This window comes from Antechinus flavipes, chromosome 2 (assembly GCF_016432865.1).
Source record: "Antechinus flavipes isolate AdamAnt ecotype Samford, QLD, Australia chromosome 2, AdamAnt_v2, whole genome shotgun sequence".
NCBI classification, from domain to species: Eukaryota; Metazoa; Chordata; class Mammalia; order Dasyuromorphia; family Dasyuridae; genus Antechinus; species Antechinus flavipes.
In genome coordinates, this window is record NC_067399.1 from 276951090 (window position 1) to 276975456 (window position 24367).

General features: G+C 43.4%; 2 protein-coding genes across 12 annotated transcripts in view; one reads left to right on the forward strand and one right to left on the reverse strand.

Annotated features, from left to right (window-relative positions):
* PPIP5K1 (diphosphoinositol pentakisphosphate kinase 1) overlaps positions 1 to 15285 on the reverse strand; it is a 39176-nt gene extending 23891 nt beyond the window's left edge. For 3 of the 11 annotated variants that reach the window (XM_051977206.1, XM_051977205.1, XM_051977199.1), the window contains exons 1-23: positions 11309 to 11918; positions 10640 to 10835; positions 10180 to 10270; positions 9878 to 9963; positions 9443 to 9597; positions 9197 to 9298; positions 8427 to 8588; positions 8169 to 8290; positions 7925 to 8026; positions 7623 to 7709; positions 7434 to 7509; positions 7162 to 7271; positions 6982 to 7064; positions 6154 to 6285; positions 5852 to 5973; positions 5357 to 5539; positions 4213 to 4354; positions 3805 to 4028; positions 3373 to 3500; positions 3044 to 3158; positions 2753 to 2860; positions 2056 to 2172; positions 1769 to 1933 (exon numbers count right to left, since the gene is read on the reverse strand). In XM_051977206.1, coding sequence (XP_051833166.1) covers positions 1769 to 1933; positions 2056 to 2172; positions 2753 to 2860; positions 3044 to 3158; positions 3373 to 3500; positions 3805 to 4028; positions 4213 to 4354; positions 5357 to 5539; positions 5852 to 5973; positions 6154 to 6285; positions 6982 to 7064; positions 7162 to 7271; positions 7434 to 7509; positions 7623 to 7709; positions 7925 to 8026; positions 8169 to 8290; positions 8427 to 8588; positions 9197 to 9298; positions 9443 to 9597; positions 9878 to 9963; positions 10180 to 10270; positions 10640 to 10835; positions 11309 to 11455 — 2955 coding nt within the window. In that variant the 5' untranslated portion in view covers positions 11456 to 11918. Of the gene's footprint in view, positions 1 to 1768; positions 1934 to 2055; positions 2173 to 2752; positions 2861 to 3043; positions 3159 to 3372; positions 3501 to 3804; positions 4029 to 4212; positions 4355 to 5356; positions 5540 to 5851; positions 5974 to 6153; positions 6286 to 6981; positions 7065 to 7161; positions 7272 to 7433; positions 7510 to 7622; positions 7710 to 7924; positions 8027 to 8168; positions 8291 to 8426; positions 8589 to 9196; positions 9299 to 9442; positions 9598 to 9877; positions 9964 to 10179; positions 10271 to 10639; positions 10836 to 11308; positions 11927 to 15235 lie in introns of those variants that run through there. The other 8 variants (XM_051977201.1, XM_051977208.1, XM_051977204.1 and 5 more) reach the window with 6 other exon arrangements.
* A 3481-nt stretch (positions 15286 to 18766) lies between these two features.
* Positions 18767 to 24338, forward strand: CKMT1A (creatine kinase, mitochondrial 1A). Its single transcript, XM_051977210.1, has 10 exons — positions 18767 to 18892; positions 19778 to 20114; positions 20759 to 20957; positions 21213 to 21308; positions 21749 to 21970; positions 22133 to 22218; positions 22340 to 22463; positions 23391 to 23525; positions 23701 to 23826; positions 24107 to 24338. The coding sequence occupies exons 2-10, from the start codon at positions 19966 to 19968 to the stop codon at positions 24221 to 24223; spliced, it is 1254 nt and encodes a 417-aa protein (XP_051833170.1). The 5' UTR covers positions 18767 to 18892; positions 19778 to 19965; the 3' UTR covers positions 24224 to 24338.
* The last annotated feature ends 29 nt before the right edge of the window (positions 24339 to 24367 follow it).

Consider the following 24367-nt stretch of genomic DNA (forward strand, 5'->3'; position numbering starts at 1 on the left):
AAAAGGAGTGAAGTATAACCTGAAAAAAATATATCATCACAACAATGTAAATAGAAACCACCCTCCCTCCAAAAAATCTCTGCTAATATTATAATGACACTCAAGAAGAAGTTAGAAAATGTACTTCTCTCCCTTCCTTGCAGAAGGTATAAAATTATGCATATTATATTGTCAGATGTGATTGGTATATTGTTTAGTTTTTCTCGATTAATTTTTTTCTCTTTATTTTTTAAATCTTTGCTCTTAGTAATGACTAATTGATGGCAGAATGGATAGGGCTGGACCTGGAGTCAGTAAGATCTGAGTTCAAATGTGATTTCAGATACTTATGAGTTTTGTGACCCTGGACAAGTCACTTAATCTATTTACCTCATTTTCTTCAATTGTAAAATAAGGATATATAATAGCAACCACCTCACAGAGTTATTATGAGAATCAAAAAGATAACATATGTAAAAAAGTGTTTTGTAAAATGCCTAGCAATTAGAAAGCACTATATAAAATAGTGCTCTTAAGGAAAAGAAGAGGGAAGACATATTTGGAAAAATGTTGTAAAAATAGAAGATATCACTAAAAATAAGAACTTTTTAAAAAATAAAAAACATTTAGAACATAAATTATAGACTTATATGAAGTAACAGTGAAGAAAGCAGATCCAAAAAAAAGTAATATATACATCGATTTTAACTCTAGAAATAGAATAGAAGCATTGATAAATACAAATAAATAAAAATGTATATGGTACAATAATATGATACATAAACAAATAATTGCCAGGCATTATACAAATGACTCCAAAGTACTAATTATGAAACATGATACTCACCTCCTGATAGAGGTGAAAAATTCAGAGTGTAGAATAAGTGTATATGTGTATGTGTTATACATACATACATATATATATATAGGGTGTGAGTGTGTTTGTGAATGTGTGTGTGTGTGTATTTTTTCTTTTTGGACATGATCAATGTGAAAATTTGCTTTGATTGACAACACATGCATATCAAAAGATTTGGTTTTACTTTCATTCTCTACAGGGAGAAGGGGTGTATGGGACAGGAGGGAGAGAAGGCAGATTTTTGCTGATTTAAAAAAAATTTAATCTAAAAAAAAAAAAAAAGGATAAAGAAATGAGGAATGATTTCAAGGAATAGGATTCCAAAGTTCTCTAGTTACCTCTTTAGAGAGACTTTTAAATCATGGCTGACTATAAAAGCCAGTTTCAAGTTATCTTAAGAGATTTTCATAGGGTCCTGAAGACCAGGAAAAAAAAAATTCATCAAAACACAAGATTGAACAAAGAACAAAATAGCCCACTGCAGAAAACAGGACTTAAATATGAAAAAGCCTCTGAAATCAAGATTAATCACAGGGCCAAATAAACTGTCTCTCTAGAACAAGAAAATGGGTTCACATGGTTCAATGAAGATAATTCTTTTTTTCCAGGAAAGAGAACCAATAAGACTGACATTTGGACTAAGATTTTTGTGAAGGTCCTATAGGAATGTAAAGTGGCCAGCTTTAGTCTCCTGATTTTTAAAAAATTGCCTTTCCTCATATTGCCCAGGTCCCACATCTCAATGTTCCTAGCTTCTGTACCACCACTCTTGGCCCTCCATCATTGGGATTTCTCTAGCTTCAAACAAGTTGCTGCTGTAGAACTTCAAAAGTCACTGAGTATGAGGGATAAGAAGGGCAGTGTTGAGAACACAGGAATAATGTCCAGTGTTTCCCTTCCCCATCCTTTCTCCTGTCCTCTCCCCATTACCTCCATTGAGCCAGCTTTACGGTTGCGGATGAGTGGGGATCTTCTTGGAAGACCAGAGATCTCAGGAGGCTGGGGTGATGTCTGCAACACCCGATCTGGCTCATCTTGATCTTTACTATGGCACAGATCTTCCATACTGCCTTTGTCTGTCTGCAGCTCCTCATTCTGCATCAATGTGTTAGAGAAGAAAGGGTGATCTCCTTCTCTAGCCCCTTCACCCTCTGCCACCAATGCTCTGGACCCCTATGTCCCAAGTTCTGAGACCCAGATTCCAGCACCTTTCCTACCTCTGAAGAGGCTGGACGGAAGCCACAGCCAGTGGGCGCACTACCATCCTCCTCAACACCTTTCACACCAGGGCTGAAGTGTAATTCCACATGGAATCGCTCCTCCGATGAGGGATCCTAGAGGATATGATGAGAGGATGTAAAAGGATGGGATGGTAAGAAGCGGGGTGATAATGATGAAAAGGAGTTCCAAGAAGAAAGGCACCTAATTTTTAGGTTTCTGTATCCTGCCTCTTTCTCCAGTACCATACTGCTATAAACCCTCTTCTACTGTCATCTCTAGGATCAAGGAACACTGCCTCCCCCAACCCTGTTGTCTCTTGTTCATATGACATGGCCAAATATAAATATTATTCCTCTACCTCCCATGGGAACCTGGGTCATTATGGAATCCACTTAAAGAAACATTTATAAAACTCAAGAGAGAAGGGAGACTTATCTAGATCTTCCTCTTCTCTCACTCTAGCGGTCAGTCCAGTGACTGGGTTCTACATCATTCCCTCTGGCACCACTAATTACTAAAACTGGTTCTGTTTACCAGGAAGCTCCTAACTGTCCTGGCTAATGAAGTACTCTGTAATCCAAATGATTTTCCACACTGTGACCCACAGATCATGGGGATGGGAGAGGACTTCCTTCTCTGATAATGGTTGGGAGAAAAAAGGGTAGATCTTTATCTGATCCTACATCTCCTGACCTGGGTATTGTCTTCGTATAGCATGATGACGATCTGAGTCATGTAGTTGAGCTCTGAAATGGCACTGAGATAAGACAGAGCCCTCTGCCACTGTGCATCCTGAGATTCCTATCAAAGATAAGGAAAGACATCTGAGAAAAAGAGATAAGACAGGACTGGGAAGGGTGATGAGCCTGAGGCTGGGATGAGGGAGGGCTAAGAAACCCAAAGAAAGGCTTGCTTAGAGAACAAGAAGAACTAAGGAATGGAGCTTCCCAAGATGACAGGGACGTGGAGAGAGAAGGTCCTTACATCAAGAAGCCCTCCATAACGGAAGACACTGAGCAGGGAATGGACATGGCTCTCACTGGTGAAGTAGAGACGAGTACGGACATGGCGGCCTGGGGAGAGCACCCCTCTGGAGTACCTGAGAAAGTTACCTCATCATTCATAAGTAGGTAGTCATAACACCAACCCTCCACCATGTCTTTCTTTCATCCCCAAAGAGGATCTCTTCCGATATTCAGTAGTCCTCCTAGGCCCAAACCTCTAAGTGTTCCAGAGGGGAACACTAACCCCAAGAGCCCTTTACATGCTTCCCTCCCCCTGCCCCAGCCAGTGCCCCCTTAATTCTCCCTCACAGGGGATGCAGCTTGTTGACAGACTCATCTTCATGGGTTCGCTGTAGGTCAAGCTGAATCTTCCTCAGCAATGGGAGACAAAAGCCCACAGCAATCTCCAGTTTCTCCTCTCGGCTGATGCCATACTCCTAGAGAACCAGAGGCTAAGTAAGCATTCAAGAGAGTCTTTTGCTTCTGCCTACTCCCACTGACCCTCAAACCTGACACTATCCTCCTGCCTTCCTCTCATTCCTAGGTCTCTCCTCAAACCCATTATTGCTCCTGCTCCATGTGTTACCAGGATTCTTTACGTAGGCCAGAGTATTTTATTCTTACTCATAGTCCAAGGGTACCTATCAAGAGAAGGTTGTAGCAGTTCAACTAATCCCACTCTGCCTCGATACTTTCTCCTGCCCTTCCAGATTCTAGCCATGAGCCACTTCCAGAACCAACCTGAGGAATGACCACATCAGCCAACGCCTTGGAGAGTCGCAGCAATTCTGCTGTTCCCTGGAGCCCCAGGCTCCCATTGTGCTGCACATCATACTTGACACAATCATAGATGTCAGGGATTTTGCTGATATCAAAGCGTCCATTTTTCTGCCGAAAATCACGTTCCAGCTTGCTCCAGCGCTGCAGCATCAATTCCAGAGTTTCACTGTGATACAATTGCAAGTCTACAGATAACAGGGAAAAGCCATATTAAGCAATGAGCAAAGGACCATGATTTGGTACACCATCACTTTCCTGGAGAGCAAGCAATATTCTAAATATGCCAGGTGTATCTCCCAGGCACTCAGAGGAAGAGACAATAGAACCTTGACAACATACTAGAGAAAAGATGGCAATGTTCTTACCCACCTGTTGACTTGGGGTCCTGCAGCCGTTCCCGGATCTGGTATGTGAGATTCTCAATCAGAACAAATACCTGGTTACAGATCTCCACAGGATTCTGAATTATGGCCATTGAGTTAAGCAGGGAAAGGCTGCCAGTAGGGGCCAGCTGAGGGAAACAAAAAGAGAAAGAGTATCATGAGATCAGGGCTCCTCACCAGATTCCTGGAATTGGATAATAATGCCAGTCTCCTCTGATGGACATTTTTTGGTGGAGATCTATAACTTAAATCTATTTATGTCTAGAGGTATCTAGTATTTGGAGACACTAGCCTGAATTCTCTATCATCTGAGACAATTATGGTCAGTAAAGGGGGCAAGGAGTGGAAAAAAGGGCCTGAGATGGAGGAAAGGGCCTAAGATAACCATAAATAGAGAAGGAATCATCAGTGAAGGTAAATGTTCTTGGTCATGTAAATGAGTCCTACAAGGGCATGGAGACAATTCACATAACCTAGACTCTTCCACCTCCAACTCATAGTAAATACTGCAGGATAGAAAAAGAGATGAAGGGCCAATTCAATCCAACTCGATACTTAGGTGCGGAAAAGTAGGCAAGGCCTCATTACATCCTGGCCACAGTCACTTACCTCTCCTTGGACCCACACAGAAAAAAGTATTTGGTTATCCAGTCTACTCAAGTTCCCCAAAGAATAACACAGTTAAGAGAAAGGGGAAATGGAGAGATGTTGTTCAACTTCAATTTAGCAAATGATCCCCTACTTACCAAGACCTAGACTAACCCTGGAAATCGGATTGTCTTAGGGAAAGAGTGACTCTTAAGATGAGGTCTTAAGATGGGGAACTCTTTTATCAGCTGGGTATAGACCAGCTCTTTATGCAAAAGCAAACCAGGCAAAGCAGGTCTCCTGTCTTGATTCTAGTCTATAATATAAATATAATCTGAGTCCACCAGAATAGATTTCATTTACAGTCCTTGAAGTATCCAATCATGAAGCAGGGCCACTAGGAAAAGGAAGGCAAGGCCTTAATGAAACCCTAAGAATTCAAAAATGCCAAAAGACAAAAACAGAATACAACCATCTAAATGCAATGACTGGGTGATTAGAGGATGAGATATTTGGAGGATAGAGCACAAAGGAGCTCAGACCTGCTCATAGTCTCCAGGGCCAAAGGATGTATCCTGTTGTAGAATGTGATGTAATCGTGCCTTCACACGATGTTGGCAGCTGCTCAGAGAGTCACCATCACTGTCCAGAAGCCCATTCATGTTGGCACTCTTCACCATTTGCACCAGGATGGGTGTCAGCTCCCCCTCCAGTGCCAGCAATCCCTATGACAAGAGCCATGGGGAGTGGGGGCATTGTTAATCCCCTCTCTAGGCCAGTAGCCCTAGTGGTGGAGGGGTAGAATGGGCATAAGGGGGTACAAAGAAGACACAGAGCTGACTTGGTTGGGGCAGGGGTGCCCCTACATCCCACCTCCTATTCCCAGAAGAACAGAAAAGGGTCATATATAGTCATCCAGCTACCAATCTATTCTATTGAGATGAGCACCCCAAATCCCTTTACTGTATTAACCCTCCACCTAAATTAGCAGCATTTCCAACTGCCAATGTCCATGACTTTGGGGTTAGGGTGGACACCTTGGCAAAGGCTGCAGCCGTCATCTGTACACGACCCTCATCTGAAGCATAGATCTTGAGGTCATGGCGATAAGTGCTATGGAGCCGTAGGAGCCCACAACCAGGGAAGCCAGCATAGTCCCCTGGGAGTGAAGAGGACCACAAATAGACATCTGTCAGGATCCTAGAGCAGGGAAGAGGAAATTTATTCCTCCCCCCTGCAATATTTCCTTGTCAGGGTGATTTTCCCCCCCAATCTTGCCACTCATCCCATATTTATTTTGTTCCAAACCCACCATAAATTCACTCCTCAACAAACTCACCCTGGCCACCTGGGTACATGCAGCGAAAAGCTCGTCCCAGCTCCTCAGCCTGGACACGACCAGCAGGAGTCAGCTCCCCACCCCACTTTAACACCAACAGCAGAGACGGAGCAAGGGTCTTTTGCTGTTGATCTGAGGGTAGTAGAAAACAGTGAATTGGCACATTTAACCTGTATCAGATTGATTGCTTACTCTCATGGAGAGGAAGGGAGAAAAATTTGGAAAACAAAGTCTTACAAAAATGAATGTTAATGTATTTCAACATATTTAACATGTATTGGGCTACCAGGCAGCTAGGGGAGGGGGTGGGGGGAAAAAGGGAAAAATTTGGAACGAAAGGTTATGCAAGGGTCAATATTGGAAAAATTACCCATGCATATGCTTTTTAAATAAAAAGTTTTAGTTAAAAAAAAAAAAAGAAAGAATGTTGAAAATATTTTTACATGCATTTGGAAAAATAAAATACTATTAAAAAATAAATGAATTAATGAATTAATAAGAAATCTGTGTAGCTATCTATGCTAAAAACACCAAGTGGATAAAGAATAAATGTTGATCAAATTGTGACATACTGTGGGGTGGACAGGCCATTTGGTACTATACTTTTAATAAATAATGCATAAGGGGGAAAAAAAGCAGTGAATTGGGACTGGACAACCATCTAGGAATCCAGCACAATGCAGAGGTCTGAATATTAGCCTCAACAAATCTGAGTAGGAAGAGAAGGGGATGGGGGATGAAACTAGAAAGCAGGAAGGAGGTGGGGCAAAAAATGGGTGTTTTATGGGTCTAGAGATTCAGAGAACTAGAATGGGTTGTACATCTTACCTTGTTCCTCATTAGAGACCCTGGTTCCATGAGGATAGTAAGTCAGCTGTACCTTTCTATTGATGCCTGAGAAGTGACCATACCTGCCAAGAACAAAGTTCACTGTCCTTTATAACCCCAGGACATAGACTCCAGCTAACAACCCATGTCAGGTTTCCTTATTCTCATCCCACTCCTTACATCTCCAAGACAGTTTTCAGCTGCTCCAGCTTTCCTATCTTCTCTTCAATCTCACCACGAGAGTCCTTTTCCAGCTCTCCTAACAACAGCCGAGTGATGTCCAGCACCTCCTGAAGAAAGGGAATAATGGGATATGTTCATGACTCTTGGTATTCACCCATCCATCTTAGGATTACTTTATATTTTTCCCTGACAGATTTCCTAAACTCATATTTCTTCCTCTTATGGTGACTGCCCCACCTTCCCCCCTCTCTGCTCTTTAAGTTACTCACCTGCAGCTGCTCAGGCCTTTTCAGCTTCAGTTTCCCAGTTTTATAACCACCATGTTTTTCAAACAGTGCAAAAAACCTGAGCATGAATGAGTAAAAGAAAACATAAGTGGGAGAGTCAAGAACTGTAGGAACAAGCTACTTTAATCTGCCTTCCCTTTTCTTCACTTGGTATATGGACTCCCCCCTTACCTGGGGTGCGTAACTTCCATCTTCATTTTCTGTTTGGGAGTTCGATCCCCATGACGGATGATGGCAATGACACAACGGAGTTCCATCCTGGAAAGAAGGAACATGTTAGAGCAATCTCAATCAGCAAATCCCTTAATGGGAGGGAAAAGGATACTATATGCAATAAAAAATAGAGGTGTGGCTATGGAAGAGATCCCCTTATTAGTCTGGGAAGAGATGGTAGATGCTTATCAATGAGTCCTGGGAAACCCCAGCCCCAGATATTTCTGTGGGTAAATAACTACAGGTTCTCTTTCTCTTACATGGTACCAGATGTGGTGGGGACAATGGGAATGTCTTCAGCCTCTGTAGGAATAGACCAAGGAATCTGAAACTGGGGGGCAAGCTCCCGCATTATGGTATTCCTAGAAAGAAGATACAGCAAAATAGTGGAACAACCTTACTTATAATGGTAAAGAATAAAAATGCAAGAAATCTCTGTTAAAGAGGAAAAAAAAAAGGGTAACCCCACTCCCCTCATCCAAACCAATGTCTCCCATACCATACCCCAAGATCTTGGCGCAGTCATCATAATATTTCATTGAGTTCTTGACAAAGCTGAAACCATTGACATCACAGACAAAGGAATGACCATTGGCACGAAGAAGGTCAAACCCACAGACTGTTTGCTGTGGAAGAGTTAAGGTGAAAGATAGAACCAGGTTGGAAGAAAAGTTTCTTCTCCAATTCCCCATGCCTTTTCCCCTTTAGCCTATATTTCCCTTCACCACCATCACCATCCCACCATCGTGGATCTTCCCCTACCTTGAAAGCAACACAGACTTTCCTGGCCACCAGCTTCTCCATGGCAGTCAGCATGACTGGGTATCGAATCTCCTTCCCTTCACTATCCCTTTCCACCTTTCCATCTAATGCTGGGGACTTTCGGGCTTCAGCATGGGCATAATCTGGCCCCACTGTATACACCTACAAAAATATATTATTCCTGAGACAATTCACATCACACAATTCCCTCAGACCATTCATGACATATATATATTTGAAGAGATTATGAGAAATAAATCACTTTTTAAAAAGGGACTTTGAATATTATGTTTAGGCTTGGTTTAGAATAAAGATCCTAAATCTGAGAAAATTAACATTCATCCACCTAAGGCTATCAGGGCATAAGTACTGTTCCATCAATACCCCAACATTATCTTTCATTTTCTACTTTAAAATACTCCAACTGCAATATAACTTTCACAACTACAGTCATTACAAATGTTATAAATTGTGACTCAAACCCCGTATCTATACTCTTTACCTTGTAATTTCGGTACATTAACATATCCATATTCAGCCTTTATTTTGTATATCCTCCCCTTATAATTCCAATCCCCCTCCATAATAACTTCTTAACCTTTGACTATGGGCAATTCATTTAAATTCTCATTTTTCTTATCTATAAAGGAAAGGAAATAGCTCTCTAAAATGAGAGGACTGAACTATATGGCCTCTGAGGTCCCTTCTGCCTCCAAAATGGAATGATCTGTATAACTTGTATACCCCCATCCTCTTCCCTCCTCTACAACCTTGACATCAGTGCCATCTGTGGGCATGAATTCCTCATAGATGTAAGATCCAGTTTTTCGGACACTGCTCTCAGGAGAGTACACACTGCTTCGGCTACCAATCTACGAAAAGGAAAGGGATTAAAAAACATGTGGGTCCATCCTCCCTCACCATTTTGTTCCTGAATCTTTCAGCTTTTACCCCCACAATTCCATCCCTATTCTTCCATCTCTCTGCCCCTCCCAAATCCCTGACTGCCCCCACACCTTACGAAAGAGGCGCTGGCTCCCCCCACCAGCTGTGCTGGGATAGTAGATGTAGACGTTGTGATCCTCAGCACTCACTGGCTTCTCCACAAATGGTTTGGGAAACACAGCTCCATTCACCTCCACCTGGTCCTCACCCTCTATGAGGTTGCACTCTGAGAGGTAGAATATGGTCAGTCTTGGGGGCCTTGGGCACACCTCTTCTATCACTGAAATCCCCCCAGCGCCTCAGTCTCTGCAACCTTCAAATTCACAAGCCCTGAATCCTAGGAACCATCCCAGAAATTCTACCTCAAGGTCTCTAGCCCTTCCTTATATACAACAACAAAAACCCTACTTAACTGATAATAGCAGAAAATCGGATGGATACTGAGCTAGATACTGAGCTAGGATTAAGCCCAGTAGGCTGGGCAAGGGATGGGGCTGGATACTTACCCTCTGGCCGGGCAGGGTCACGATTAAGCACAGCATATCGAGGCAGATCAATGCCCTCCTCTTGCAGGATTCGGTATACTTCCCTCCTGAAACCCCAAAACTATTAGCTAGAGAAAGCATGAGGGGAAGGGTAGGGATGGGAACTCAGTGGAGATAAAGATATTGGAGCACAATGTGAGAAAGAAGCACATTTCTAATTATGCCCTTTGCCCAAATGAGATTCCCAAATGCTAGAGATTAAATCTGTGGGCAATAACAAAGACCCAATTGAACATATCTGACAGGCCAGTAGGAAGCCATACCTGTCCTGGATATAGTACTGCATAGTTAGGTCATTGATGAGGAAGGGATTTCGAAGCTTGGCATAGGCAACTGCTTTGTCCAGGGGGAAACCTAGCAGAAAGGCAGAATACAATACACAAACATTATAAAAAGAATTTTCAGTTTTTACTGAATCCCTCTACTAACCCTACCACTATTCCTGATTCACTTCCCAAAGTCTCAAAAGATCCTCTAGAATTATTTCCAGGAGCTCAAACTTTCTGATGGTTCTAGAAGCTGTGGAACTATCTTAAGATATAGTGCATAACCCCTCCCCCGACCCAAGATGGTATTTCCCCCAAAAAAAGATGTTGAGGGAATAAGCACCAACATTCATTGTCACTCTTCCAATGTGATGCAATAATGAAGGGCTAATAATCTAAATTTCTAAACCCCACCATTCTCAATCCCATTCTACTTTTTTCTCCCTAAAGTCCTCACCTTTGGAGTGAAAAGAAATGAGGCAGTGGCAAGGTGGCCAGTTCTCCACAGGCTCATTGAGAATAACATCCTCACCCAAAATAATCACAGTTAGGTAGTCAAAGCGGCATAGTCGTTCTAGGATCTGGGTCATTGGCTTGGACTTGGACTTCTTGGTCATGGCACAAATGCCAACAATAATCTGCCGTTCAAGAGGCTGCAATGTGGAAGATGTTGTCAGAAACCCTGTGGCAGGACTTCCTAGGGACACAAAGCCTCCCCTTTTGCCAGAACATTGGATTTCCCCTATATAAGCTAGAGGATACAGTCAAGCCTAAAGAGCACGTTTCTAACTACAGGGCACCCCCTTTTCCACCCACCCCAAAACAAATTTAGGAACTCCCACCGCTCATAGAATAATGTCTTCTCCATAGCAGCACAGCAAGGTATTTTTGAGACCAGGCATCAAACTACCTGGATACCCAGCAACCCCTTAGATTCTAACAAGTTCACTGGAGCAAAAGTTCTATAAATGAAGTACCATCTCTTCAAACAGGAAAGAGCCAGGTGCCAAGAGAGAAGGCAGGTAGATCAGGCCTTTGGAGAGGGTAGAGAAGTGGTCACCACTGAATGCTGCCTAAGCTTAGTAAAGTGGCTCCACGTTACATCTTTTGTTCTTCATGTACTTACCACTTCGTCTTCCTCATCTTCAAGGAGCTCACTTTCACTCTCCTCCACACTCATGCCTGCTCCCTGGGTGCCCAGCCCCTCATCCCCAGCTCCAACGAAGAAGCGGGGCGTGGCACTCTCGATCTCACTGGCCGTCAGAGACCACATTCCCACCAGGAGACCCACTCATCCCGATCTGCAGGAGACAGCACCCATCAGCCCCCATGGTGGAGAGAGGACAAGAATACTGGAGAGGAAACTGCATGGGAGACTAGGGGAAATATGGAAACAAGAAGAAGATTACACTGCGACTACAGGTGCAAAATGATGAGAAATAGGGAAGGAAGAAGCAGCCAGCTGAAAGAAACAAATAACTAAAAATAAGAAAAGTAGACAAAAGGGAAAAGTCAAAAGTTATTCGAGGAATGAAATTATGACCAGAATTAGGGAGCTAACTCTTATGATGCTGACATTTCTTCAGTATCTCCAGTGGAAAGGTGTTTTCAGTAACAAATGGGAGGAGCAGCTCCCCTTCAGGAAACTGATAAATGAGAAGGTTGACAAAGACTAATTTTAGACTTAGAACTCAATTTAAAGGAGAGAATTCTTTACATTCTCAAATGTGTCTAAAAAGAGCAAGATGCCCTTATTTAAAGAATAGAAAAGGGGTAAACAAGGTAAGTAAGTAAATTTGGAATTTTCTTAGACCTCTTCCCTCACTCTCAAAGACTAGGCTTAGAGGCATTAACAAAAAAAAAAAAAAATGAAAGAAGCCATTGGACATTGTCTAAGATCAAAACCCCCAATTCAAACCAGAAGTTTACTTCAGTGTCAACTGCCCCAGAGGATATTTTCCATCTAACCCATACCTTTTCCAACTTAAAGAAATGTATAAAAGACTAGGTGTCTAAACAAAGACCATAAAACTATTGGAGACACTGGCCTATGGGGCACACTTCTACTGATATATTGTCATACTGAAAGTTGGGTGCTTTCACACAAATTTCTCTCGTAAGAGATCCTAAGCTCTAGGTATTACAGGACAAGGTTGTGCTTGGACAATAGCCAGGAAAAATTTTCAGAAATAACTGCTTGAAAGTTCTGCAGAAGGGAGTTAGAGAAATAATACCAAATAGGATCAGAATAGCTGAGTTCAAATCCAGACTCTGCCACTTTCTAATATGATTCTAAGCAAGTATTTAATTTGTCTCAGATTCAGTTTCTTCAGTTGCAAAATATGAATACCCCTACTTGTACTCCCTACCCCACAGTGTTTTTATAAGTGAAGAGCTTTGGAAAATGCTAAAAAGTGCTATATGAGTGTTTACTTTACTTACTTCATCCAACCTTTTAAAATATTTTTCAATCTTCTTCAGTAATTTTTGTTTTGATTTTATACCCTCCCACTACAGGTGATGTTTTCTGTAATTATAATTGACTTGTTTCCACAGAGACCTGATCATTTTGATCATCTCCCTCCTTTTTCTATCCCTCAATCATGATTTGAGAAACTGCATTTTCCTTGGTCCCTTCCTAGGCCTTAAAAATATTTTCTCATTTCCTTTTGTGTATCTTGTAGAATGCCTCTCTGCCTATATCATTTTGTTATTGCTTTGGACTCAGTGACCTGGCCTGATTTTCATGCCTTATAAGTATTCCCAAGTCTCTGTACAGTTCTGAGTTTAAGCAGCTTAGATTTTTTTTCTATCCTCCCTGTTCTTTCTCTACAATAGAATTTCCTGATGTTTAAGATTCTTATGATCCTGTGCACTTCCACCCATGACTCTAAATTCATCAAGTTGTCTTCTTGACTTCATATTTCACACCAACAATAGAAACATGGGTGCTGGGTTATAATATTCAGAATAGTTCCATAAGTTAAAATATTCAGAAGTTCCATAAACATCAATAAGGATGGACTTGTCTTTTCATTTGATTATATGTAATTATTGCTTTATTAATATAAGGCTTGCATGAAGAAATAAGCATACACTTTGATTATGTGAGGATTTATTTAAGTTTTTTTTTTTTTTAATGTAAGTAAAGAAGAGCTTAACTCTCAAATGGCTAGCCTAAAAAGAAGCCTGAAAAGAAGAGGTAAAGAAGAGAATTCTTTACGTTCTCAAAAGTGTCTGTAAAGAGCAAGATGCCCTTATTTAAAGAATAGAAAAGGGATAAACAAGGTAAGTATCTAAACAAGGGAAACATCTTAAGATTAGGAAAGAATTACCACAAGTCCTTGCTCTGAAATCTTAGAGCAAGGACTCTTAATCTGAGGCTCACAGATAGATTTCAAAAGGTATATATAAACTTAGATGGGAAAAAATGACATCCTTATATTCACTAACATTTAATTGAAGTCTATAATTTACTTCAATTATGAATGTAAGCAAATTATTCTGAGAAGGGGGTCTATAGGTTTCACCAGACTGTCAAAAGGGTGTCCATGACACACACACAAAAAGAATCCTTGCCTTAGGGGACATCAAGAAGGAGGGAATAGAAAGTGTCCATAGCAATGATAAGCCTGGGCTCCCTATGAAAGAGGCTTGTGTGAGAGAACAGGCATATACTTTGATTACAGTAAGATTTACTTCTATGTATCTTTTCAAGAAGCTGGGTCATTATATCAAACTACTTTTCCTTTCTCTTTCTACTCTCTTCTCCCTCCTACTCTCCCCCCCACCCCCCACCCCCTCCATATGATGGCAACAGAATAGAACTTCAGATTCTGCTCTAAGCCCTTTAGGCAACCTCACTCACTTTGAACAGAATCAACAGAGAAAGAGGAAAGCAGTCTCCTCTCGAAGGACTTCTGCTTTGGATCAAGAAAGGAGGGGGAAGTGGGAGGGGGGGCAGAGGTGGGAACAGTGAAGGAGCAAAGGAAAAAACCTTGAGATAAAAGCAAAACTGGGATTGGGGTAGCCAAATTACAAAAATACTGAGAACCATAACGACGGGCACTTTTAATATTGATTTTCATAAATGCACACTTTTTTGGCAGAAAATTCTACTCTCCACTGCACATAAGTATTTATTTTGTGATAAGATGCATTGCTACAATGAAGGTTCAAAGCCTCCCATAGAAGTGGGAGGAAGAGGAAAGGGGTTTGGGAGGAAAAGGGAGTATAGGTAGGGGATAGAGATAGGAAGAAGGGAGGCAGTGTGGGGGAGGGGAGTAGAATGGAAGGGCTGACGGAGGATGGAGGATTGGAGGGGAGTAGTCAAATGAGGAAGCAACATTTTCCAAATCTTGCCTAAAGCAACCAAATATCTCATCCCGGAGTCAAAGCATTTGGGAACCCTTTTAACTAGAATTTAGGGCTGCATGCAACAGTTCCTAGTTAAAAGATTTCCTGGGGTTTTCGCGGATGGGAAGGATAATCAGTTTAAGCTCCAGGCAGAATTCTCCCCGCCCCAAAACCAGAAGCATCTCACAAATTCCAATACTTTTTTCACCCCCAACGGGGCCTTCCCCCACATCTCCTCCCAGCCACTAACCTTCCTCAGATCCATGCCCGTCTCCAGAAGACTCCACACATTCACCCCCGCTTCCCTTCTCTTCCTCCTCCCGAGACGTTCCCCCCTCCCCCCAGTTCCAGAGAACTAGCCGAGATTTGCTCCCACCGGGCTCCACTCTACCCTTGACAATGACCCTCGGGTGACCCCATCCCCTAAGGACTCCCCGCTCCACAGATAACTCTCTCCCTCCCCCCCCTCGCCCCCGACATTGATTGCCCCCCCTTCTTCTCCCCTCGCCTCCGCCCGGGTCATACAGCCTACGCTGACACGGATCGGTCTCCCTACAGCACTTTTCCAACCCCGGAGCTCCCACAACCTACTGACCGCAAGCCCCCAACTCAGGCGGTCCGGGACTTGCGACCCCCTAAGACACCGCCCCCGACCCCGGCCCCCAGCCACTCCCCCACTGCCCGGGCCCTCACTCACCCGCCTCTCTCAGCCGGCGCAGCCGAACCTGCCGGCAGCGGGCACCTGACAGGGACCCAATCAAAGTGCGACTTCCCCTCCCCCGCGCCGCCAATCAGAGGCGGGCGCGCTCGGGGCCCAGCGTCAGGCTGCGTTGGCCGGTGCTCTCGGAGGAAGCGCGCCCCCTGGTGCTAGTATAAGGGAACATGCACTACCAAGATTCTCGAATCCTTTTCTTTGCACCAGCTCGCATCTTGTAACTCTTAACCCCGGGATTAAAAATAAAGACAGAGAGCCAGATTAAGAGAATGGGACTAGCAGATAATTTTTAAAGGGGATCGGCGAGAGGAAAACAACAACAACAATATACGGAGCCATGTATTCCTAAAGGGCAAAGGTCCCATCTTCGGCTGTTTTGCAACTACTAATAATTCCCTTTGAAATAGTGTACCTTGGATATGTGGATATAGAATAAGTGACTGAACATGTGCACAAACAAAATAAATCACAAGCAGAGACAGAGAGAATATAGAGACTGGAGAGTACCAAAATGAAGTAAACTCAGAAATAGAACAAACACGCACACACACAAATAGAAGCGGAAACAATCACTTATTAAAGCGACTGCTACATACTAAACACTCCGCTAGTCTCGGAGAATACAAAGACCAAAATGAAATTGACGTTTGTTCCTAGGTAAGCACACACATAAACAAACATACCACAAAAATAAATTCAAAGTATTTTTGGTTTTTTTGGTGGAGAGAAAGTAGCAACTGAGTTGAGCTTTGAAAGGAACCTAGAGAGTCTAATAAGGGACAGTTGCAAAGCTATGGAAATAAGCAATGTTTTTATATGATGAACAGCAAGAAGCCCACTTTCGTTAGAATAGAGAGAGAATGAAGATTTTAAAAGTGCTAGATTGTGAAGGTTTTTAAAGATCAAATGGAGGAGTTCATATTGAATCCTAGAGATAAAAGGAGCCACTGGAATTTATTTATTAGTCAGGAGAGTAACATAGGTCTTTGCTTTAAGAAAATCATCTTGACATTTGTATAGCTAATTGTTTGAGGAAAGATTTAAGTCAAGGGAGATGAATTAACTTATTGTTCAGTCTTATTTACTCTTCACGACCCCATTTTGAGTTTTCTTGGCAAAAATACTGGAGTGGTTTGCTATTTCCTTCTCCAGCTCACTTGACAGATGAGGAAATTGAAATAAATAGGGTTAAATGACTTGCCCAGGGTCATATAGCTAGTATGAGATTAAGGAGGTATTTGAACTCAGGGAAATGAGCCTTCTATACTCTGGTATTTTATCTAATATGCCCTGGGCTGTTTCAAAAGTATAAGTTAAGAGGTAAAAAGTACCACAACTCACGTGACCCTGTGAGTAGAAAGAAGAGTATAGATACAAACTAGTTGATTGTTGAATGTTCAGCTTGGACATGAAATTCTTCTGTTTCGAGGCTTGATGTGTTGTTTTGTTCATTGTCTAGATATTTAAGATTATCTGAACACTTAGTGTGTTTAATACAGATTGAATTTAAGGGAATGAGAGAATATATTATTTCTGGCCTCCCTTTCCCTCAGTGTAGTTCTATAAACATTATTAGAGTTCAGTAGGTGTTATATAAGGCTCAGAGAATGAAGTCATCATCAGATTAGGAGTGTGGTGACTATAAATTAATAATAATAATAATACTTATTATTGACAATGACTGGATGCTTTAAAATATGCAAAATGCTTTACATCTATTATCTTATTTGAGCCCTCACTACACCCTAGGTTGCAAGAGATATCCTGAAGGCAGATTGCACAAGACTTGACAGCTAATTCGTAAATTAAAGTAACTAAGAGCAACAAATAGAGGGTGATTCCAAAATTGTGAAACTGGATGACTAGAAAGATGGTAAATATCTTGAAAAAGAAAGAAAGAAAGAAAAGTTTAGAAGAGTGGTAGATTAGAGGGAAAGATAATGATTTCAGTTTTGGACATGTTGACATATATACCTATAGGACATACAGATGTCCAGTAAGCAGCTAGTGATTCAGGACTGGAGCTCAGAGAAGAAATCAGACCTGCATATAGAGAAATTTTCTCATACAGAAAAAATTAGTGCAAGTTGAATACCAGTGGAGGTAGAAAGACGTCTAGGTGGAAAGGTTTGTAGAGAGGAAAATACCAACTTTACCTCTACTTCACTAATGCTGATCTGTACCAACCCATTCTCTGTTGGATTTCTCCATAAGGCCATCACTTCCCTTCCCCTTTTTTTGGTTTCCTCTCCTTTCTTCTGGGAAGTTGATTTCTTTCTCTGTAAGGCGTGGGATCCCTGACACTTTACTACTCTGTTCTTACCACACTCCACAATATGCTAACCTGAAGACCTAAAGAAAGATAACAAGGACTCCACAACGACTTACCCCACATACATTTTAGGCATCTTTCCCTATGGCCTCTTCATTGATGTAAATACCTTTCTGACTGCATGTTGTGCCCCCTCCTGATAATTGTATCCCCTCGACCAGCTATTCTCCAAAGGGGGTAATTATCTTAATTTGAGTAATTACCCAGCTAATCTAGATAATTTCTCAGTTCCCTGGGCAAATCCCTATCCTCCCACACATGTAGTACTTCCTTCCAATCTTTACTGTCACCCCCTAATTCTCATAACTACCCATACTCTGACGTAAAACTCCCTTGCTTCATTTGATTAACTTCTCCCTTCCTAAACCTAAGCAATTATATTCATTTCCAGTGAACTTTATCTCTGTCCCCTTTTATCTGAATCACAATCCCACAAGCACAAGTAATATACATCCTCTTCTAAGGAGTAACTTCATCCACATTTTAGCAATTACTCCATCTCGGGAAAGATTGTTTAGATCTCTGAGCTAGAGAAAGACTTTTATCTGGTGGTTTCAGAAGGTATCTCACTCAGAGGGAAATTCCCACCCATGAGGATAGGAAGACGATAGGATCCTGAAGAGAAAGTAAGTGGTAAGATCTCAGCACCAGGAAAGATAGCTATTATAGAATGGGAACAACACTTTCTCAATTTATTCTCTCCCCAAAGATTTTCATACAGATTTGCAGAAATGTTATACTAGTAAGAAAAAGAATCATTAGACTGCTTTTCTTGCTAATCTACCCCACCCTTCCCTTTCCTCTACACTTTTGGTTTCTCTCTTTCCTCATACAACAGGCTAGGTTTGAAGGTCAAGACACACCTGGAGCCACACCTATAACTCCTGGGACCAAGCCAGCTATTCATTCAATGTCACTCAAGGGAAGAAGGAGGAGAAAAGAGAGGGACAGACGGTTGGAAGATGGTGTATAAAAGGAGGACCAGATCCCCTGATGACCCCATGCCCTTGTGTCTGAGGAGACCTTAAAAGCTGGATTAATTAGCATTAAAGATCCAAGAGAGGAGAGGATTATGTTGGGTTGAAATGCCCAGAGCTCTGTGCCTGCCAGTTCTATCCCCAAATACCCAATCTCATAACCACACCCCTACTCTTTACTCCACCCTTCATTCACTCCCCTCCAGCCTAGAGACTGGGGAAAAGGAACAGCCGAGAAAGGAAGAGAATTCCCTGGCAAACCAACTTCTACGCTCAACCAAGTCAGACGAGAAGCTGACCAGAAGCCTGTGACTTCAGCCACGTGATCAGGTCCAGGGTTGGGAAAAGGAAAAATGAGAGGCAGTAGTAGGGTGGAGGAAAAGATGGGCCGAGGATTGGGGACAGGGAGATTCTGGGAGACCAGGACATCAGTTTTGGACCATGGGGCAGGTGTCTTGGAGGGCACAGGATAAGTGGAGGTAGGAGCTGAATCCCCTTTCCGAGGTGTAGAAAGACCCTTCTTAATTTCCCCTAATCTTGTGAAAAGCAAGTACAGGGCTGGTAGCCAAACACCTGAATCTTCTTCCTGTTTCTAAGGAAGGGGTGACCTTGAACAAGTGGATGCCTCGCCCAGTCGCCACTTGCTTCTTTCTGTCCTCTCTGTGTATCTCTGTGACTGTTTGTTTGTAGGAGTCAATGTCGACCTCAGTCTTTAACCCTTTTCTTTTCCCTGTGGCGTCTGAGTGAATTCCCCCTTTTCTCTCGGTATCTAAGGCGCCGCCCCTCCTTTGGAGGAGATGGTGGTAGGGCAGGTTCAGTAAAGAGGAAAGGTCGGGGGTGTCGGGCAATGTCACCCTTTCACACCCACGATATAGACTTCTCTGATTACAAATTTAACTGGGCGTTCCAGGGGCTGGCAGGTATCCGGGTGCCGCACCTCCCACGAGCGCTGTCCGCTGTTTGGTGCTGAAATTGAGAAGAGGGCCCCAGGATTCCTGTGGGCGTTCCTTAGACTGAGGGGCCCCTCCTTCGTCCCTCTCAATTGCTTGCTCCTAGATGACACAACACTCCCCCCATACAGTGGGGGGTAGGGTAGAAGGCGGGGCCTCCGTGAAACCCTCCCCTAGGGACTGCGGCTCCAGCCTCTCCACACCCCCCCACCCCAACCCTTTCTATCCCGCATACCCCCCTAGCTCACTGCGCTTCTCCACGCAGCTCGAGTGCCAGTCCCTGCCCTGGCTCCAATTTCTACCCGGTCTCCAACCACTTCGCCTTCTGCTCCAGCATCGGTTCTGGCCCAGCTCCGGCCCCCTTCCAGCTCCAGATCTAGCTTTCGGCCTCTGGTTCTCTTTGGGGCCCTTCTCCAGCTCTAACTCCCAGATCCAGTACGCGGCTCCCACGCCATGGCTAGTTCCTTCTCCCGATTACTCTCTGCCCGCACGGGACTCGGGCTTCTTGCTGTGGCCGGCGCAGGGTCTCTGGCTGCTGGGTATCTGTTCCGCCCTGACCCACTACGAGCCGCCGGAGAGCGAAGGAGGCTGTACCCACCCAGGTATCAGTGCCTGAGGAATGGGGTGCCCAGGGCGGTAATGGGAAGAGGATGGATATTGGGAACCAGGGTTCGAAAAGGGTCTATATTAACCTTGACACTAGAGCAGGGAGGCTGTCATTGGAGGGTCAGGGATGGGAATGCTATCTGTAGCCATGGGACACATTCTTGGAGACCTGTTACCAATTGCCCCGCCCCCATACCGGCCTTGAGATTTCTGGTCACTCTCGATCTGCTCAGGCAAGTTGGGGGCTGTCCGATCTTTTCCTGGCATTTATAATCCTTTTGCCAAGCATCCTCTATTCTCATTCAGATTCCTCTCTTCCCTGAGTCCTACTTTTGTATTCCTGGGAGAATGGTATGGAGTAGGTTTGGGAAAACTGAGCTGTCTAGAGTGTGTGGCTAAGGGTTGTATATAACTAAGACAGGGAGGACAAGGCAGAAAAGATTCCACTAAAGCTAATACTACAGCACCTCTCTCTCTCTAATCCCTCTATTCTCCACATTGCACACCTTCCCATTGGGGGGAAGGCGGGGAGAGAGGAGAAAGACACACAGGAGTCTGAGCTTCTGGGAAGATCCCAGTAAGGTTTTGTTTGGTTCCTGTCCCCTGTCTCCCTTTTGGTCACTCCTGTACCCCTTCTCAGTGCAGAGTACCCTGACCTTCGAAAACATAATAACTGCATGGCTAGTCACCTGACTCCAGCTGTTTATGCCCGGCTCTGCGACAAGACCACGCCCACAGGATGGACACTAGACCAGTGTATCCAGACTGGTGTGGACAATCCTGGTCACCCTTTCATCAAGACTGTGGGCATGGTAGCTGGAGATGAAGAGACCTATGAGGTGGGTAGACACACGCCTTCCCTCCCCCCGCTACTCCCAATGACCGTAACTCCTATTCTTCAGTGATTTCCTCCCCTTCCTCACAGTATTCTAGTTCTTTCTTTCCAGTGAAACCAAACCTTCCTCTCTGGCTCTGTATCCTCTTGTTCTCAAGTTTTCTGTCTCATTGAAATCAATCTAAGACTCAGTTCTTGGAGGAAAACAGGAAAAAGTGTCTTTCTTTATTGGTTACACTTCCCTCCATAACTTCCCCAGGTATTTGCTGAGCTTTTTGACCCAGTGATCCAAGAAAGACATAATGGCTATGATCCCCGAACAATGAAGCATACTACAGACTTGGATGCCAGCAAGGTGAATACTGAATACTCAAACTCAGATTGTAAGCTATTTAAATTGTGCCATTCCTGTCCCATGATCCTCCTGAATTGTTGGTGTTCTATTCCCTTGACTTTCCTGATTTCTTGACTTCCATGACCTCGTATGAGAATTTGGTGTCGAGATTCTCATCCTGATGTGGTGAAGGAAGCATCTTAAAGGAAAGAAAGTGCTGGAAGAACAAGCTAGTTCCTGTGGTAGAGTAACCATAAAGGAATATTTTGAAGGAATTTGTAAATTTGGGGAAATGACTTATGGGGTATGTTATATGTATTTTATTTCCTCACGTATATACAGGACAGAGCAGCTAGAATGCATCTAATTCCTAGACTTTCTCTTCCCTACCCCTAGAAGTTCTCAGATTCACCTACTACACCATGTTTTGGTGTCTTAAACTAATCTTCCAAATCCTCTAGATTCGGACTGGCCACTTTGATGAGAGGTACGTATTATCCTCAAGAGTCCGAACTGGCCGAAGCATCAGGGGACTCAGTCTACCCCCAGCCTGTACAAGGGCTGAGCGACGGGAGGTGGAACGAGTTGTAGTGGATGCACTGAGTGGTCTGCAGGGTGACCTGGCTGGACGATATTACCGACTCAGTGAGATGACTGAAGCTGAGCAACAGCAGCTTATTGATGTGAGGGGCCCTATGGAGAAGTCTTGGGAGTGGGTGGGCTGAGAAACAAAAAGTTGGGAAAGGAAGAATGAGATGTGACTGGTAGAGCTGGGACAGACTCAGAGGCTTAAGTGATGGAAGACCCACAAAGATGTTTATATCATGCCCTTTAACTCCATCTAGGACCACTTCCTATTTGACAAGCCTGTATCTCCCTTGCTGACAGCAGCAGGAATGGCCCGAGATTGGCCAGATGCTCGAGGAATCTGGTACGGAATGTGAATCTTATTTTCTTCAATCCTTTGCCCTCTGTTCTTAGATTTTTACATGACCCTTCACTCAACCCTCACCCTATTCCTGCCTCCTGATCCTATACCTCCACTCCTTCAGGCACAACAATGAAAAAAGCTTCTTGATCTGGGTGAATGAGGAGGATCACACACGGGTCATCTCAATGGAAAAGGGTGGCAACATGAAAAGAGTGTTCGAGAGATTCTGCCGGGGGCTCAAGGAGGTTGGAGGGGAGAGGGCAGAGGAATTGGTTGAGGGGGGAGGGCATATGGGAAACCAAAGACAAAGATATGAAGGGAAGTATGTGGGAACCTTGGAAGGTCAGTAGTGGGAAGGAGTGACTGATCTGAGTTATAATGACAAAGCCTTGGTGGGAAGGAATGAATGAGAGAATGGGAAGAATTTGAGTCATGTCCCTAGTTTCAGTCCAGGGGGAACCCCTAGTTCTATGCTGGGAAAGGGGATTAGTGTTTGTGGTTTTAGTAGAAAATATTCCATCTTCCCAGTTCTAATACAAGGTAAGTTAGCTTCTGGATCCTTTTGTTTTTATTATGGTTCCATGTCTATGGCTTTAGCAAATGAATAGGGTGGCTGAGGTTCCAGATAGCTAAGTAACCATTGTAATTATTATAAGGGTGCAAGAAAGTCTTCAAAGTTCTAGAGAAGGAACAGAGTTCCCATGCTAAGTTCTAACAAGTGTCTCCCCATTCCAAATTCTATGTGCATGTTTCCATGTATTTACTTCTAGCTAAGAGTTTCAGAAGGGAGAAAGGAACTCCTGTATTATTCAGTTTCTAATCGAACAATTTACACAGCTTCTTAAAAAGTATGGGAGAACATTCCTAAGGCAAAGGGAAACGTGTTTCCTTTGTTCTGAAGGTTTTTCTATGTCTCTGGTTCTTTATAATCTTCATGTCAATGGGTTAGGGTCTCTGACTTTCTGGTTCTAACTGAAAAAAATAGTTCTAACTATGACACTAAGTGAGGGGCCTCACCCTATGTTCTAGTCCCTGAGGTATCTTTGTCTTTAAGATTCTAGCTAAAGAAAGTATTCCTAGTTTTCTAAGTAGAGATTATTGAATTCCTGTCATTCTGTTTAAAAGATTTCATATGCCCATAATTTTAGCTAAGGGAGTCTTATGTGTCTCAGGTGGAACGTCTAATTCAAGAACGTGGCTGGGAGTTCATGTGGAATGAACGTTTGGGTTACATCCTGACTTGTCCTTCTAATTTGGGAACTGGACTTCGAGCAGGCGTGCATGTCAAACTACCCCTGTTAAGCAAGGTGAAAGAGCTGAGGAAGGGGAAGAGTGAATTAATGTTGGGGTAGGCACATGTAAGGGCCTAAGGGAAAGTGGGGGAGGAGGTGTAATGAAGAGGAAGAACATTGAGACTCAGGCCCCAGCAGACCTGCCTTCCTCTCTCCTGACTCTATCTTCCCTGCTCTGTTTCCCCTCCAGGACAGCAGATTCCCCAAGATCTTAGAGAACCTAAGGCTACAAAAACGTGGAACTGGTGGGGTAGACACAGCAGCCACAGGCAGCACTTTTGACATTTCTAACTTGGATCGACTAGGAAAATCAGAGGTAAGAATCTGTAGGAAGGAATTTGGGTATCAAAGGACAGGTTAAGATTAGTGGAACCATAGGAAAGGTAGAATGACAAGTGTAAACAAAATCCAAGGAGATGGTGCAAGTCTGAGATGAAACTGGTGGTAAGGGAATTCACTGGGAATGAAATGTTGAGGGTTGGTTAATAGAAGGGAGGAAAAGAACAGGAAAGAAGCTCCAGAGAGTGTGGAAGACAAGATCTGGGTTTTTTCCTAAGTGCATGTTAAGAGAGTCAAAACCAGTGAATACCTTCCAGGTGGAGCTGGTACAGCTTGTCATTGATGGGGTCAACTACCTGATTGACTGTGAGCGGCGGCTAGAGAGAGGACAGGACATTCGCGTGCCTGCACCCATTGTCAACATAAAGAATTAGCTTTCCAACCATCCACAGACCTTCCTAAGCTTTCAGCCAAATGCTCAGCCAATACCCCCTCCTGCCAACTCTGAATCTGACCCTTGACCCAGTAAAACTCACTTGTTATGCTCTAGTTGTCTGTAATTTCTGGTACCATATAGT